The following is a 14,689-nucleotide window of genomic DNA, read 5'->3' as shown; positions in this document are numbered from 1 at the left end:
CAGGAATTTATTCCGGTAAGAGAGAATGTCTGTACATAGTCACAGTCAATTAATGTAGTTACTTATCCATCGTGCTCAGCCTCATATACTCATTTAATTTTGCTTTTTCTCATATGCATACACTACAATTAGTTATCTGCAACTGGTTGGTCATCCATATTCTGTTAATCACTCACTGCTTACCCCTGGAAAGGAGCAAAGAGACACAGAAGAATCAAGAGAAGCATGGGCAGTTGATTTTCAGTGGAGTAAAAGAAAGGGCCCAGCAGCTTGAAATCCACTGGGCAGGACTTAGAGACTGCTGATCAGTAGAGAAACCTCACTATTGCTGCTAAGCAGGGGAAAATGGAGATGTCTTGTTTACCTGATTACTATAGTACTCTTAAATTAAAGGAGAGACAGCTGTTTTAGGTCCACCATGCTGTGCTTTAACTCTGGTTGCTGGTTGATGTGTGAGGATTTAGCATTTATCTGCCCTATTCTTAATTATGTCTTTGGGTTATTGTGGGAACATTTGGTCTATTTGTTCTTTCACTTGCTGCTTCCTGAAAGCCAGGCCTTGCTTAGGCCTGAGTAGGAATACTCCTGAAATAGCACTGTACATTTTGTAGCATTTGACTTTGGCTAAAACCTGGATCTTGCATATGGATCACACAGGATCCACACAAGCAAAACTATATGTCCATGCCTGATTTCATTAGGACTGTGACTGGTCATATGTTTTTGCCTGCATGAATCTGACTGCAAAATGTATAGCTTAATTAATTACTGTGTACAGTATAGACTGTATATAATAAAGCATACAATGAGCTAATTAACTTGGTTTCTGTAGCCTTAACTTCTGCAGTCTTCATCTCTTTTATGATGCTAACTACTGGAATAGCAGCATTTTTGCATTTGATTCTAAATCACTTATAAGAAAAATGTTGATAATGTTAAACTCAAAGCCCAACATCAAAAGGGATTTTCAACATTTGGATAAAATAAAACCAGGTGTGAATAAAATATAATATTGCAGTAGTAAGTGTTATTAAAATCATTAAAGTACTTTGAATCCTATGCTCTATTTATTTTCAAAGCTGACATCTGTAAATGTATATAGGTAGAATTCTTGTAAATTTAAAACAGAGTATTAGAATTTGCGTCATCTGAAGCAGCATTGCATTTTTGTTGACTCGGTGACTGAAATTTTAACTAAATGCTTAGTAAAATGTGAAGCAAGAAAAAAAGTTGCTAAAAATTGGTATTTATGGAAACTCAGTACAGATGTGCACCCTACCCTGTAGTACATTTTGGTGTTTAGGCTCAATACTTGTTTTAAGGCATGCTTGGTATTTACCTTCTTTTAAATTTTGAACAATTGTTTTTATACTGGAACTACTGCATTTTCATTGGATTGTTTTGATCAACCTGACAGTGTAAATTTGCAGCAGTTGTCACCATGCTTGCTGTTTTTCCTAAAGAATATATGAGAAGCTAGATTATCAGGTTTTTGTCCATTAAATATATTTCTGAAATGAGTGTCATACATATTTTTAAACGAATGCCAAATGTATTTTCTAAGAGTGAATTCCACTGAAAACCAAGGCAGCCAATTTATTCTGTGCATAATAATGATATTAATTTTTATGGTGTGTATAAGTTACATTTTGATTAGTTTTTTGTATGATTAAAAATTTGCAAAGCCTTTATGGCCCCCAGGAGCCTACCTGTAATAAACAGCTCTCACCTTCCAAACCATAAAACAGGTCTGCACTGCAGTACTTGAACGTTAGAGCTAATTGCCTTGCTACATCAAAGGGAGTACCAGAGGACTGAGAAAAATCACAGAAGGGGGATGGGGGGTAGGGGACAGCTTCACCTCTAAAGGTTATGTGTTTGTGGCTTGGTGGAGCCCTGTAAAGTTATGGCCTCAGAACTGCTGTTTGCGATTAAGTTGATGGGGAAAGTCTATCCTGCAATCTCTCCCCGCTGCTGACACAGAGTCTTTGTTCACATTCAGATTTCTCAAACTGTTGCCAGGGTCAGGCTGAGGTCAGACACCATGATGATGTATAGGAGAACATGTCTGGGAATTTCTCTCACACTTAAAACACATACCAGAAAAACAGGAGAGCACCCTGCAAAATTGTCTGATGAGACCCAGATGATACTGTAGCTTTTCTTGTAGTACCTTCATAATTTTCTTCCTCTTTTCCTGACACACACACACACAATGTTTTATTAATGTGTGCCATGATAGCCCTTACAATTTTATGTCCCCTCAAGATAAGGACACTCAGTAGCACTTTGACACTTCATTTTCCAGCCCAGGGGGATTGGGCCAGTAAATCTAGTGAAAGAAGGAATGCATCCATTCCCAAGGATGAGTCAAAAAGGAATTGCCACAGGCTGTTTTAGGCCATGGGGCCTGACACTGGATATGAGTCTCATGTGTGTGCACTTGGCATTAACACAGCCCAATCCAGTCATGATCACAGATGCACATCATCCCAAACTGTGCTCCCCTGCCACCCTAACAAATACAGCCTCATTTCCAGCTGTGACTAAAATGCCTACCATGTTTGATTAGTAATCATCACTGAGAGCAGAGGGGAGTAGGGAGAGGCAAAAACAGCCAGAAGTGGTTCCCCTCCCCCCATTTTGATGTTAATATTTGTGTGTGCATTTATTGTTAAAAGCCTTTCTCAGTATTGTTTGAACAACAAATGGATATTGATGCTTAGCTTTCCTTATATATTGGCATTAGGGAGTCTGTTTTACATTTTGGCTGGTACTTTTTAAATTCAGAGTCGCGGCTTTTTCTCTTGTTTTCTTGTACTTTTACTAAAGGTTTTACATAGAGTTGAGAAGCCGGTAAGCTCACTACTGTCATTCTCAGGGTTGTTTGCCTAAGTGTACAGTTTCAGTGCATGGTTGGCAAGTAAGGCACTAAGTAGCAATTTTTTTGTGCTCAGCTGCTACATATGACAGAGGATATTTCATTCTGCTGTCAGAATGTTATTAATAAAACATGGGGTGCGGAGAGGGCCACTATTTCCCCTTTCAATCACTATAGCATTTACAATGAAAATTTTATGCAGTGTGTAATTTTCAGTTAATGCTTGACACTTAAAATGTCGGTAGCTGCATTTTGTATGGTTCCTGAAGGGTTAATTGTATCATGTTCCCTGCATAAAAGCTTTGCTTATCAAAAGTGAATAGAAGAGTGTATGCAAATGCTTGTCTGTGACCTTTTGCCTTTCCAGGGTTAATTTATATGGTCATTAAAGATTTTATGAAATTGAGCAGCCTGGTGCTTTGAATCCCATTTTACCTTCACCTCCTAATTTATATAATTCCTACCTGAACTGGGAAATATGATTTTTATTTTTTTGTACTGCAATGAAAACAGCATGCTTTGCTGTAGGGAGTTGCAAGTCTGGTTATCGGGCATTACTCAGATTGCTAAAAATTCATTAAAATGTGACATCAGCACAGTGAGAGACAAATGATCACAGGATGAAAAGGAACAGTGGGCCTTTCATGGATTAGTGCTACACAGCCCCAGCATAGAAGCTAACCACATAAACAGATTAATCCACCAGTAGCAGCATAGCTAAGATTTAGAGAATAATTAAATAGGGTTGAGTTACTGTGAAGATTTCCATGTAATCTAGCTGGTGTGAACACGTAAGTGAGGTGCGGGTAATGCCGCTTCCTTAGGAGCAATATACCAAGTTGGATCATTTACCTTGAATAGCTCCCCCTGGAGACAAAATTTGAGACTTCTCCAACAAAGCCAAAGGTTTATACCTAATACAGTACACAATTAGCAGGATACAGTTATACTAATAGGATTTATATTCTGGTTTCTTGGGGGGGGGGGAGGAGGGACTTTAAAACACATTTTTATATGTGCTTTCTTTTGTTCAATATGTTTTGCATGTTCATTTTAAAATTCAAATCACTCCTAGCCAACAAATACCAATGAGGCGCTTTAGATGTGTCACATTCATGAGTATTGTATGCTCTGATAAAGTTATGTTTATAATTCCTGAGTAGAATCTGAAATATTACAGATTATTCATAACTAATACCAAATTTCTTTAACTACCCATTCTTCTCCCACCCCTCTTTCTTCACCTCCCCACCACTATCCTTTAGTGCTGTTCTTATTAAAAACTGTATTTTTAATTAATGTTAAATGGTCACTAAGTTAGATCTTCTCTGTGCTTATCCACAGAAGAACAAGGTGAAGATACAGAAGGGTCTACTAAAAGTATATCAGTGGCTGTTGCTGATGATAAAGACACAAGTGAGAGAGACAATAGTGAAGGCAAGAAAGCTAGTAAAGACTCTGGTAAGATGCTAGAATTTTGTCCCCCCACCCTCCCCACTTCCTCACCCCTCTTTTTTCTAAACTTATTAAATGCACTTTCATTTGAAGCTGTCTGGACATTCCCACTACTATTCATTGCATGTGCATTTTGCATGTGATTTCTATCAGTAGCCTCCCATTGACCTATTTTTAATCATAACCATCTGACAGGATAGATGCGGATAAGTTGAAGAATATTACAGGACGACCAGTGAGATTATTTTTTAATCAAATCAGTTTGTGTGCTTGTAATTTTTTAAGCGCCTTTCATTAATCTTAGCTGTACTTGTGATTCCTCTGATGGCATATTAATTTTTCATAAGCGTAGGATTAGGTACCACTTGAATTTTTTTCCTGCAATCAAATTTTGCCCCCCTTACAGCCCTAAGAATGAAGGGTTATATATATTTTGTTCCTGCTCTCTGATGACTCTCATTCAAGAATCTGCCCTCTTCCTGGGCACTTATTTGAGGTATTTAGAAAAAATACACAAAATCCAGTGAAAAAGTTTGCAGATGATTCAGCCTAAGAAAGAGGAAATATCATTGAAAATGGATTATGGGTTGGGTAATTTTGATCTCCTGGAATAGACAAAGCCCAGTAATGAAAGCTACTGTCTTTGAAAACAAAACTCCTATGTCATGACATTTACTTGTGCACAAACAAACCTAGAGCCAGCATCTGGTGTAGATACCCAAGGCTTTTTCTGTGTTTGATTTGGCAAATATGTGACTTCATCCATGCTTTTTATGTATGAGATGGAAATCTATGGTCGCAATGAATATTACATTGGCTACTTTTGCTGCACGCTATACCTAGTTACATTATGTTGGATTCATTGAAGCAGAAGAAGTGCTGAAACAGGTTGAAGCCTATTAGTTTCAGGTAGTCATATATCTTTCCCTTGTATTCCAATGACAGCAGCATATAAAGGAACTTGTATTCTCCATAAAGACATTTAGTTGTACAGAAAATATAATTTTACATACAAAGTTATTTAAACTAGAATTAGTCCATATTGGTAATTCAGTCTTTACATATTAAAAAAAATGGAAATTTATTTTAAAAATATGGATTGCTTTTTCTCTGCCAAATTAATTCAAAAGACTGTGTTAGGGATTAAAGTGAGGTTTAAATTTGCTTGTTGATGTGTTGAGGTCAATATCTATTACAGTTTCAGAATCTCAGCAGCATTTCAGTTGTTTTATTTTTGAAATCAAGGGACTACAGAAAGTCTGATGATGACAAACATAGTGTTGAGAAAGACACTATGTTATGGTTTAAAATATATATCCCCCTTGGCTGGCTCATTGACTTGGAAGGAGCTGTCTGCAGTACTATAAAGTCATGCTCCAAAGCTGGCTTGGGTCTTTCTGGGTTGTCTAATCACTGGGTCATCCTGGACATGTTTTAAGGGAAAGATGACAGCCACTTGACGCAAACATTTCCTATCATGCTCTCCACCTAGGGGGCACTGGAATCCACTTCAGAGGATTTATCTGCCTGTTCTCTGTAAAACAAACTCATTCATAGTTGTTTAGGAAAGAGGGAGGTATTAAAGGTCCAGCGGAGAAAATGATGGAATCTAGGAGAAATAGCATGGGGGGAATTCTCAAGATTCCATCAGGATTAGTCTATCATCTGGGCCGAGTTTAATTAGGGCAGACCTATGTCCAGATGCCTGCTGGGTGCACTACAGAAAAACAGCATAATTGTTGTGCACTCCCATGTCAGCAATTACGCAGATATCTTGGCAATAAGTTCCATATAAAAACAAATGCTGAAATATACATGATCGCTCTGATGCTTTACAGCAAGCACAGAAAATAGTTTATAGTATAAGCACATGAGTTGACCTTTTAGAAACTTAAAAAAAAATCTAAATTAATTCTGCATATGTAACACTCAAGCCATCATCTTACTTCTCACTTAGCTGACAAGTATTTCTAATGACTGCATAACTGCTTATGTATAATTGAATGTTAATTTGGGGTTTTTTTTCATGAATTGAGCATTGGAAGTCTTGCCAAAGAATCTCAGGAAAACCAATAAATTAATCACAATCTTAACAAGTTAGACAGGAAAGTGGTGTGACCCCTCTTTAGCATAGAATCTATTAGACAAGAAAGGATTAACATGCATTTAGTAACAGTATGTTTGTGTAAGCTGTTGTGCTGTATTGCTTACCTTATCTCAAGGACTGGAGCTTTCAAAATGAGACTTGGCAATATGCAAGTTATATTTGTTGAATATTCATTCAGAATAGAAAAGCCTACTAATGCCTCATTTATATTGTCATTTAAATCTAGTGCCACTTTAGATTAATTATAATCCAAATTACAGCTCTATGCAATGCAAGAATTAATATGGAATTTATCCAGATTAATATATTTGCATTGAAAATGTAATATGTCTCTGCCATGGCTAAGGGGAGCACTTTTTAATAAGGTAGTAAACATGAGGAAGGATGGAAATTAACCTTCATTATTGCAATGAAAATTATCCTTTCATTCTGCTCTAATTAGAAAGAATACAGTACCAGTAATTATAATTTTAGAATTATTTTGGAGTTGAATAACATCATTTGATATGTCAGAAGTTTTAAATTATGCAATATTTATCAAATACATTGATTCATAAATAACAAATCACTATTTTTATTATATTTTAGGGATTTTATTTCATGAGTACACATTTTATTGGACTTTCCCTGTTTGTTATTATTAACATAAACATTTTTATTTTTATGTTAGGATTTTGGAATTATGAAATAGGTGATTGGATCTGAATTGCAGTAAATGTCATTTTTGTGTTAGCAATCTTACTTGTGTTAAATAATTCTGTAAGTGACAGGTAGTCATTGACTAGTCTATTTCATTGTGCTTATTTATAATTAAGCTTAGTTTTTTTTTTAACTAAAAGCATTGAAATTACATTATTCTTCTAAAATAATGCTGTGCATTTTACAACATAAAATGTATTATGACTATTTAATTAGCCAGAGAACAACAAGTAGTGTGTGTCTAGAACAAAAAGTGTATATTTAAAACACAAATAACAACAAGGTTTAGTTTTTGGTTTTTTAAACTACATATTGAACACAATGCCAATGGAATATCCAGCTTTACACACAGGAAAATATTGCAGATTCAAGACCTTAAAACTGCCCCCCCCCCGCCCCCCCCACTATTAAAACCTAACTTTGTTTATTTGTGCTACACAAAACTTCTTAAAACATTGAATTCACTAGTGAAAATCCATTAGGCATTAGGGCACTTTGGTTGTGTCATTTGAACTATAAGGAGGTGATTTTCCATTGCTTTGCACTACCATTATCATGCAAACTTGTGCTAAGTGAGTGCATACTAATCTGATTTGGGTAGTGTTTTGCACTCAAGTCTACACAGGTGAGTTTTGTGATTATAATTGGTCCTTTGGCATAAGTGCTATCTTCTGTAGTAGGAGGTGGTACATAATATAAACACACTACAGCCTAAATTCTCTGAAAAGAAGTATTCCAGGACATATACAGATGTAGATCTGTTTGCATAACCTTGTTTTGTTTGCATTCTTTTAAATTCACTGAAATCACATTGGACCAGATCCTCAGTTTAGTATGCCATAAACATGTCATTTCGCACCAGCTGAAACTCTGGTCCATCATCTTTACAAAGAAACATTTTTAAGGGACATGATATAGGTAAGAGACAATAGTCAACTGTTAGACATCTTTGACAGTTGGAAAAGGAGAGAGGTTAATAATTTGAACCCATCTTTCTAAAACTTGAAAAGTAACCTTTCCCTGTTAATATAGCATGTCATTTTTTATTTCCCATAATTCTCACCTTTAAGTCATTTAAATAACAATATTATACTGCCAAGTAAATAATGATGTGTTAGGAGGTTGGTAATTAGCAAGAACCCAACTGGGTCCTAAAATGATGGTGCACATCATCACTTTGTATATTATGCCTTTAACCATCAAGAATTGAATTCTGCAGCCCTTAAGCAGGCAATACATACATCCTGGCTGAAGTAAAGCTGTAGGTTCAGTTCCTTTAAAATGTCAAAATTTGCTGGGGCTCCATAAACTAAGCTTTTCAAATATTAAATTGCTGTTGACAAATTGGTCATTAAAGCTAGGAAAATGCAGTAAAAATAAATTTCTGGAGCATGCCATAATTATTAGTCTAAATTACACAAAAGCAAATAATTACAACTTTAGGAATCAAACCCAACATGTGAGAGGTGGCCATTAATGGATATACGATAATGTATATTCATATGTTTACAAAATGTCATGTGGAAAATGCCACAATATTATACTGCATTCAGTTGTCTGTCATTTGGCCTAGGGTTTCTTTTTGTTTGTTTATATGGTGAGAGCTGTCTCCTGGTTTTACTGTCTTTTCTAAGGTTCCTTTGTTAATATCTAATATTTTATTATGTCTGTATGATAGGGGAAAATGGTCTTGCTTTTTCTACACAAAAATACAAGTATTTTCTTTATTCATTTTACCTTGTTTCTGTAACATCTGTGACCTTATACTTTAATTAAAACTAGGTTATTGTGCAATGAGGTGCAATTTGTTCATTTATATGAACCTTATGTGGATTGAAAAAATCAAGATAAATCTTCATGCATAGCATACAATCAGATTACCCCTGGACTATATATTTACGTTGGGTCTGATAGCAATCAATGGTTTAGCTTCATTGCATTTCAAGATGTATTTGCACCCAGTTGTCCAGTGATAGTGTCCTCACCCTGGAAATAATTTAGTTGCAAATTGACTGGAAGATGGTGAAAATTGAAAGTTAAAATTAGAAATACTCATAATAAACAGCAGAAAAAAGGTCAGATGATGCCACACTATGATGAGATTGGAATGGTTGGTAAATGAGGTTTTGTGTTTGTCGTGAGATGTATGTGACATGCCTACCCAATGCTCTTGTAATATCCAGCCTAGCAGAAGAGATTATCTGGCAAATTGACGCTGGAAAGAATTTTCTGATGGACTGGGAAATTAGAATTGCACTCTTTTCTTTGATGTGTGCAAGACTGGGCCACATTATACAGCTAGTTCAGGCATAATATTAAATGTAGTGTTTAATACTTAATAGTAGAACTGTCTCTAGAAAACAATTATATTCTTGGTTTTGATTACAATACCACAGATGTTTACACCCTGAATTTTTATACTAAAGCAATAGAAAATGACTGATCTTGGTATATAATTAATATTCAGTTAGCTCTTAAATCCTGTTTTCCACAGTGGGTTTTTTTTCAGGCTCATTATATTTAGCTTGAGAATTGTAACCTAAACAGCACAATCATTGCATTGCTCAAACATTTTATAAAAGGGAAAGGTAATTAAACATTAGCTAATTCATTATTTTTGACGACAAAGATATATGAGTGAAAGAGGATTTGTAATGTAATATAGAAACGTAATACAGAAATTGAGACTGAGATGCTGAAGAAAGCATTTTATTGATTCATCTTTTAAGACAATTTAAGGTTATCTAAACAAGAAACGAGTCAATTTTTAAATATTTTATAGACTCCCCATCAAAGATAAATGTGTGTTTTCTCTTTGGACTTTGAGTTTTAAAATTATTTTAATTAAATTCATTTTTCTTGCAATTATTTAACATAAATATGAGGAAGAATAATAGGCAGCAGAATCACAGTTCTTTTTGCAACATAATGCTTTTAAATTTAAAATATATTCTTAAAACTTATGTTTTCGGAACAGGAATAGTCTCATTAGAGAAGGATCCAAAAGCGAATGCTGTGATAGGGACGCAACAACTCCTTCCAGCAAAAGAAGACGATGGTGCATCTAAAAAAACAAAGCCTCCAGAGGACAATAAATTTGGGCATGAACAGGTAAATGAAATAAAATAACTTCCTTTCCTTATAGAAATCTTTCAAATAGCTCCAGAGTAAAACCAAGATGATGTGCTATTAAGACAGCAATATTATCAGGTCATTAAAAGCTCACTGACTAATAGCCTGCATCTTCATTTGCTGTTTTTCAGTTCTATCAGTGTCCTTATTGTAACTACAATAGTAGGGACCCAAATCGTATCCAGATGCATGTCCTGTCACAGCATTCAATGCAACCTGTTATCTGCTGCCCCCTCTGCCAGGATGTCCTCAGCAACAAAATGCATCTCCAGCTTCATTTGACCCATTTGCACAGTGTATCCCCTGATTGTGTGGAGAAACTGCTTATGACAGTAAGTGTTCAAAATACTGATGCTCATGCAACAGAAATGTAGCCAAACACCTTGGCAATGAATTTGATGAGACACAGTATTCCGTTACCCAGAGCTAGGGGATGAGAGTCAGGACTTTTAGGTTTTGTTCTCATATCAGCCAGAAGCTTGGGAAAGTCAGTGCAGCCAGATTATCCAGACTGTGGTATTTTTGGCTCAAGGAACTCATAGTTTTTTTACAAACATCAGGTTCACAACACCTGTGTGGTTAGGATTATTAGATCCAATCTTGAGATATGAACTTAGACACCAAGAGGCAAGTGGCCTGATTTTTCAAAAAAAATGACTTTGAGGATTATAGGTTTTTACAAAGCATTATTTTTTATTATTAGTTTATCATTTTTCTGACTTTTCTGAAGTATTTAAAAACATCATATTATGCAATTAGAGTTTTAAAATAAATTCCTTGAGGTTAGATACAAAAATGAGATACTGATGTATCATATATAACAATAACATTGTATGTTTTTCATTATGCTTCATAGCCTGTATTGTACAATATTTGTAGAAGAGCTGACTAGAAAATAACTTCATCTTGCACAAAATTTTAAGATTTTAACATTACTTTTGATCCACAAGAGAGACCTTAGATATTTTCACAAAAAAAAGACAAGCATGAGAGGAGAGAGAAACAGACTCTGAATAGCTAAAAGCCCATTGGCTTGGGCATATATTCAGGATTTGAGAAACCCAGGTCCAAGTCCTTACTTGGAATAAGGCAGGGACTTGTATCTAGGTCTCAAATCCAAGGTGAGTGCCTTAGTCAGGGGTTATTAGCTATTTAGATGATGCATGCACTCTTCTATTCCTCCCACATAATTTCCATCCCAGACCAAGAAACCTTCTCCCCCAACCCCACCCCCTCCAAAAAAAAAAAAAAAAAAAAAAAAAGCTGCCTAGAAAAAAAAAATCATTTTAAGGAATCAGCATGCTCCAGTGGGAACTGTCCCATTGAAAACTTCTCAAAAAGTTCTAATGAATAATTCTGATGTTTACCTAGATTTAAGTAGAAAACAAAGGGCCACAATTCTTCCCCATCTTCTAGCTGCTTTTTAAAAAAAATATGTTTCTGGTGGGGAAGGCACCTGTAAAACTGGTGGATCCAGTCCCCTTTTGCTTCCCCTCTGCACCTAGGGATTTCACTGACCCATCACACTAGCAGAACAGTTTATTCCTGTTTTGAGCATAGGGGAAGTAGCTAAGGAAAAGAAAGCCAGGATGAATAGCTGTTGAGGCCTGAAGCCACTTTAAATCATTCTAGGAGCTAAACTGTCCCTAAGCTGAGCTCAGAATCCAGAAGATGATGAAAATAATGTACATTTGTCTTTTTCCCTGCCTTCGCTCCTTAATCCTATACAAAGTATAGTTCCATCAGGCCAGCAAATTTTGGCTCATCACATGGAAATCCTGCAGCTGTTAAAACTTACCTTTTTTCATTTTCTAATTTTATTTTCTATTGTTTTCACTGTGCAAACTACATTGGTGTTTTTCTTTCAACATTTAGCTTTCATGATTTGTATCGTCCTGTTTTAGCCTTTTATCTCAGAGTCTAGGTGTGAAACGGATCGCTACTTAACGTAGATATCTCTTTTTTTCTAAATATGTAGCTCAGTGGTCAGAGGCATCTGTTAATACTGTGCTGTTCTCTTCCCCAGTTAGTAAGTACAAGGTCCTCAATGAGAAGAGGACAGAGACTACAAAAGGAAAAGGCAGTAATGGAACAGGATGATCATGATAAGGGATGCACATCATCACCTGTCTGACTCCATGGAGATTTCAGGAAAGATAATAAAACTAGGGGCAAATTTTCTTTACACACTGACATCCTGAAGTGTTTTGGGACCTGTTGTTTGGCAATGTGACTAGGTTGATGGGGGGAATGGCCACCTTTCCTGCTCCCATTGTTTGACTGGACCATGGTTTTATACAAAATGGGTTAAGACGTCAGCAAAACATCTGGTTTCTTTATGACACCAGCATCTTCCAAAGGGGGGAAAAAGATTAAAGCCTTTGTTTTTAAATAGAAGTTTTTTTTTTCCATCTATCATAAGAAGCTGGCAGCAGTTTGACACAGTATTCTCCTTGCACTGTTTTATTTTTCCCCTTAAAACTGTAATTCTCTCAGGACATTTTTTCATTTTTTTTTTTTTTTTTTTTTTGAGGGGAAATAGAGGAAAGTGGGGGGTTTTCATTTCTTTTTTGGTTTTTGAGTGGTAGAATTTTGGTGAGTGACAGAGAGAGAAAGGAGAGAATCTTAATGTTCCTCATCTAAATTGTCATGTTTACTACGAATAACGTGTGCTGACCATAGCTGGTTTCCTGATCACAAAGGAAAAAAAAAGATGTTTTGGTAAACTTTTATCTCAGGGACATCTACATCTTTGGGTGGGTTTTTGCTTGTTTTTTTCTCACTTTTCCACCCAGCATAGCACCAAAGTCACTAGTCCTCAGAGGATTCTGTCTGTGCATCAATATGTGAATCGTATTTTAGTTTTATGATTCTTTTTTATCTGATTAGAATTGTTTTTTCTCAGTGGAAAAAAAAAAAGTGAATATTTTTTTTCCACTCTCATCTCTAACAATAATGGCTCAATGGATTTTGTTCAAAGGTTTTTAAAATGTCATGCTCTGGCAGACACCAAACATAAAAAAAATTCAGCCCTTATCTTAGGCACTTTTATAACTCCTGTTACCACAGTATCTAAGTGCCTCAAAATCTTCAATATAGTCATTCTTCCAACATGCCTTTGAGGTAGAAACTATCATCCTCCAATGTTACAGATGAGGCACTGACTAACTTGGCTGAGCTCCTACAGGGAGTGTTTGGCAGAACAAGAAATTGAGCCCAGCTATCATGAGCACTAAGGTAGCATCCTAACTCCTAGACCATCTTTGCCATTTATTTTGAGTGTAAAATGTGCTCATGTAACATCCACCCCAACCACATACCCTTTCATAGGCATCAACACCTATTCTGGGTGGCACTAAATGTCTGTAAATAGCTAATGTGTACCACATTTCAGCCTTATTTTCCCCTCCTGCATCCCTTGAGCAGACTCCGACTGTGGACCCCTAGGATTCTGAATTATGCTGAGAGAAACCAGTGTTATCCAGGACTGAATAAAGATCTTGGCTTTGCCATGTGATAAGCTTTGATCTATGCATGCAGTTGTGAAAAGCAGTGTGATTTCTTCTATGACTATAATATTATTTTCTTAATTTTAAAGGTTACTGTACCAGATGTTATGATGCCCAATAATATGCTATTGCCAGCAGCTGCTTCAGAGAAATCTGAGCATGACACACCTGCAACCATCACAGCTGAGGTATCTGGGAAGTATTCAGGTATGCAAGAGAGGCCCAGATGTGCAGAATCTAAATACAAGTGATTTTTAGAAAAACTTGTCTCCTTCCTTCCTTCCTTCCTTATTACATACAGTAACAAAACTTGATGGAAGAAAAGTAGTAAGATGTTATATAAGGCCTGAATTTTCAAAGGTGTCCTGATGTAAACACCAGAACAGAACAATTAATTTTGCACACACATATTCCTACTTGGATACACATTGTCCATGTAATTTCACAAATACGTGAGCACACAGTTCTGGGTTCTTTGGATGGAGAACTTACATATGCATCTGTACATGGCCACTGTACTGATTGGCTTTCTGCTCCAACTCTCTCCCCCCTGCTATGCCTCCATCTCTGCCTCTCTCCACTTGCCTTCTATACCTTCCTCTACTTCCTTGTCCTCTGCTCTATCCCCTCACTCTTTTTCTTTCTGTCTCTATTCCTTCCTCCCCCTTTTTGTCTTGCCATTTAGCTGTCCTACCCTAAATATTAACCTAAATAAACAGCAGCATTAACACATTGTTTGTCACTGGCACATTATCCAGTCTTTTTGTATATTTTTCCCTTTTCTGCATTTATTGCCATATTGTCTGTTTAGCTTATATCTTCTTCAAGACTTACCTACAACCCTGTGTTTGTATGTTGCATAATGGGTGCCATCTTGGTTGATTGTAATAAAACATAATAACCTTC

At 36.1% G+C, this 14,689-nt stretch overlaps 1 protein-coding gene across 1 annotated transcript in view; it reads left to right on the top strand.

The window, feature by feature from the left end:
* Positions 1-14,689, top strand: part of ZFHX4 (zinc finger homeobox 4) — a 181,547-nt gene that overhangs the window by 148,478 nt on the left and 18,380 nt on the right. Inside the window, exons 5-8 of the mRNA XM_025200079.1 lie at positions 4,226-4,342; positions 10,120-10,253; positions 10,406-10,606; positions 13,873-13,990. Coding sequence (XP_025055864.1) covers positions 4,226-4,342; positions 10,120-10,253; positions 10,406-10,606; positions 13,873-13,990 — 570 coding nt within the window. The remainder of the gene's footprint in view (positions 1-4,225; positions 4,343-10,119; positions 10,254-10,405; positions 10,607-13,872; positions 13,991-14,689) is intronic.

The sequence above is a fragment of the Alligator sinensis genome, unplaced genomic scaffold (assembly GCF_000455745.1).
Source record: "Alligator sinensis unplaced genomic scaffold, ASM45574v1 scaffold71_1, whole genome shotgun sequence".
Classification (NCBI taxonomy): domain Eukaryota; kingdom Metazoa; phylum Chordata; order Crocodylia; family Alligatoridae; genus Alligator; species Alligator sinensis.
This window is presented reverse-complemented; position numbering and strand designations above follow the sequence as displayed.